The sequence below is a fragment of the Portunus trituberculatus genome, chromosome 50 (genome assembly GCF_017591435.1).
Source record: "Portunus trituberculatus isolate SZX2019 chromosome 50, ASM1759143v1, whole genome shotgun sequence".
Taxonomy (NCBI): Eukaryota; Metazoa; Arthropoda; class Malacostraca; order Decapoda; family Portunidae; genus Portunus; species Portunus trituberculatus.
Window position 1 is genome coordinate 22,843,675 of NC_059304.1, and position 2,500 is coordinate 22,846,174.

General features: G+C 43.6%; 1 protein-coding gene across 3 annotated transcripts in view; it reads left to right on the plus strand.

Annotated features, from left to right (window-relative positions):
- The window catches only part of LOC123499617, a 167,450-nt gene that overhangs the window by 129,641 nt on the left and 35,309 nt on the right, over positions 1-2,500 (plus strand). For all 3 annotated transcript variants that reach the window (XM_045247904.1, XM_045247906.1, XM_045247905.1), the window contains one exon: positions 899-1,062. In XM_045247904.1, coding sequence (XP_045103839.1) covers positions 899-1,062 — 164 coding nt within the window. The remainder of the gene's footprint in view (positions 1-898; positions 1,063-2,500) is intronic.

A 2,500-nucleotide genomic window follows, 5' to 3' on the forward strand; every position in this document is an offset into this window, starting at 1 on the left:
CAGAGAGTTGGTGGAAGGAGACGAACAGGAAAGAGACAGGGAAGAGAGAAGCTAGACAGATAAACAGAAAGGGAGACAGACATTGAGGCAGACAGGACCATAACTCTCCTTCCTGTCGGATTAAGAAGCGAAGAGAGAAGAAATACAGACAAAAAGGCAGAGATATGATAAGCTGGCAGAGAGAGAGAGAGAGAGAGAGAGAGAGAGAGAGAGAGACAGGCTGACTCATAACTCGCCCAACTGTAGTCGAATTAAGATGAAGGGAACACACACACACACACACACACACACACACACACACACACACACACACACACACACACACACACACACACACACACACACACACACACACAGAGACGGACTAAGGAGTAATCTTTCTCCCTTGAGTCAAATCAAAAGACGAAAAGACGAAGGAAGAGAGAGAAGAGAGAGAGAGAGAGAGAGAGAGAGAGAGAGAGAGAGAGAGAGAGAGAGAGAGAGAGAGAATGTATGACGGTAAATTGTCAGAAACGAAACAGACTGAACTATAAATAAAAACAATGAATAACGAGAAGTAACGATAAATCTTTTTTTTTCACTAGACTAATGGACGAAGAGAGATGAAAAAAAAAACAGACGAAAAGAACGGAAATATACAAAACAGATGAAAATAGGAGAGAAAAAAAAAACCGGGAAATATAGAAACAAACAAGCAAAAACATGAGAAAATCAAACAAAACAAAGCGAAAAACACAGAAATAAATCCAAAAAAGGAACACAAAAAACACCTAAGATACAAATAAACCACCAGCACACACACACACACACACACACACACACACACACACACACACACACACACACACACACACACACTTCCAAAACGCTAACCTTCCTTCCTTCCTTCCCCACACAGAGGCCCTCAAGACTTACGGGGACCTGCTGTCGGAGTACGAGCGGCGGGAGATCGAGGCGTATCCTGAAGTGTACTACCTCGGGGTGGACGCCAAGAAGATTCACGGGGAGGAGGGGGCACAGTTGAACGGCGGCTACGATGACGAGAACGGCAGCTACAACAAGGTGAGAAGGAACGTGTGTGAGTGAGCGAGTGAAAAAAGTGAGAGCGGGAGAGGGGAGGAGAAAGAGAAAGAGAAATGAATGAGTGAGGGAGTGAAATATTGAGAGAGAGAGAGAGAGAGAGAGAGAGAGAGAGAGAGAGAGAGAGAGAGAGAGAGAGAGAGATTTAACGCTACTATAAGGTAAGCATGGACGAGTGAGTGAGAGAGGGAGGGAGAGAAAAAAAGAGGAAGAGGAAGAGGAAGGAATGAGTGAGGAGTGAAATATTGAGAGAGAGAGAGAGAGAGAGAGAGAGAGAGAGAGAGAGAGAGAGAGAGAGAGAGAGAGAGAGAGAGAGAGACTTAGTGCTACTTTATAAGAGGAAGAAAAAGTGAGTAAGAGGGAGTGAGGGAAGAAAGAGGAGGACTAGGAACGTGTGTGAGTGTGAGTGAGTGAGCGAGAGAGTGAACGATTTACCACCACAACAAGGTGAGGAGGAAAGTGTGTGAGTGTGTGAGAGAGTGAAGGACTGAGTCATTTGGCAGGAACTATAAGGTGGGGATTAACGTGTTAGCTAGAGAGAGAGAGAGAGAGAGAGAGAGAGAGAGAGAGAGAGAGAGTGACAGCACCACCACAACGAGATCATGCAGTGCTGTGACCAACTTGAGAGAGAGAGAGAGAGAGAGAGAGAGAGAGAGAGAGAGAGAGAGAGAGAGAGACTAAAAGAGGAATAGACAGGCAGATAGGCTGTGAAAGGAACTGAAAAACGAATTGACAGGCATACAGACAGATACAAACTTATAGGTTGTTAACAGTCCTCTCTGCTTTGGGTGTATCTTTTAAAATTGGTTATGTGTATTGATAAGAAGATTGGTAGCACAGAGAAGGAGGAGGAGGAGGATGACGAGGAGGAGGAGGAGGAGGAATGCAAAGGAAAGAACAGATAGCAACAGTCCTACTGGGCGTAACGAGGCTGACTGTGCCTATTCTACCACTACAGATTCTACGAGTTAGAGGATGAAGGACACCAGGGTTCAAGGAAAGGAAAAAATTGAGCATAGGAAGAAAGTAAAAAATGTCATAGGAAAGGTTGAAAGAGAAATGATCCTATCTAGTACAGTATCTAAAAAGAATATTTTGTGTAGGCGCAAAGTACTTTATGTGAGGGGTTGATGCGAAGTGATTGTCCAACCTTCGTTTAAAAGTTTTTATTGTATTACTATGGACAACGCGTACTGGGAGAGAGTTCCAGACATTTACAATTCTATTGAAGAAATAATGAGGACGAGGAGGAGGAGGAGGAGGAGGAGGAAGATCACATATATGTTTGGGAATTAATTCTACTTATTGATTAGTAAATAAAAGAGTAGATACAGCAGAAGAGGATGCCGATAGTGATGATGATGATGATGATGATGTCGATAATGATGATGATGATTATGGTGGTGATGATGATGATGAT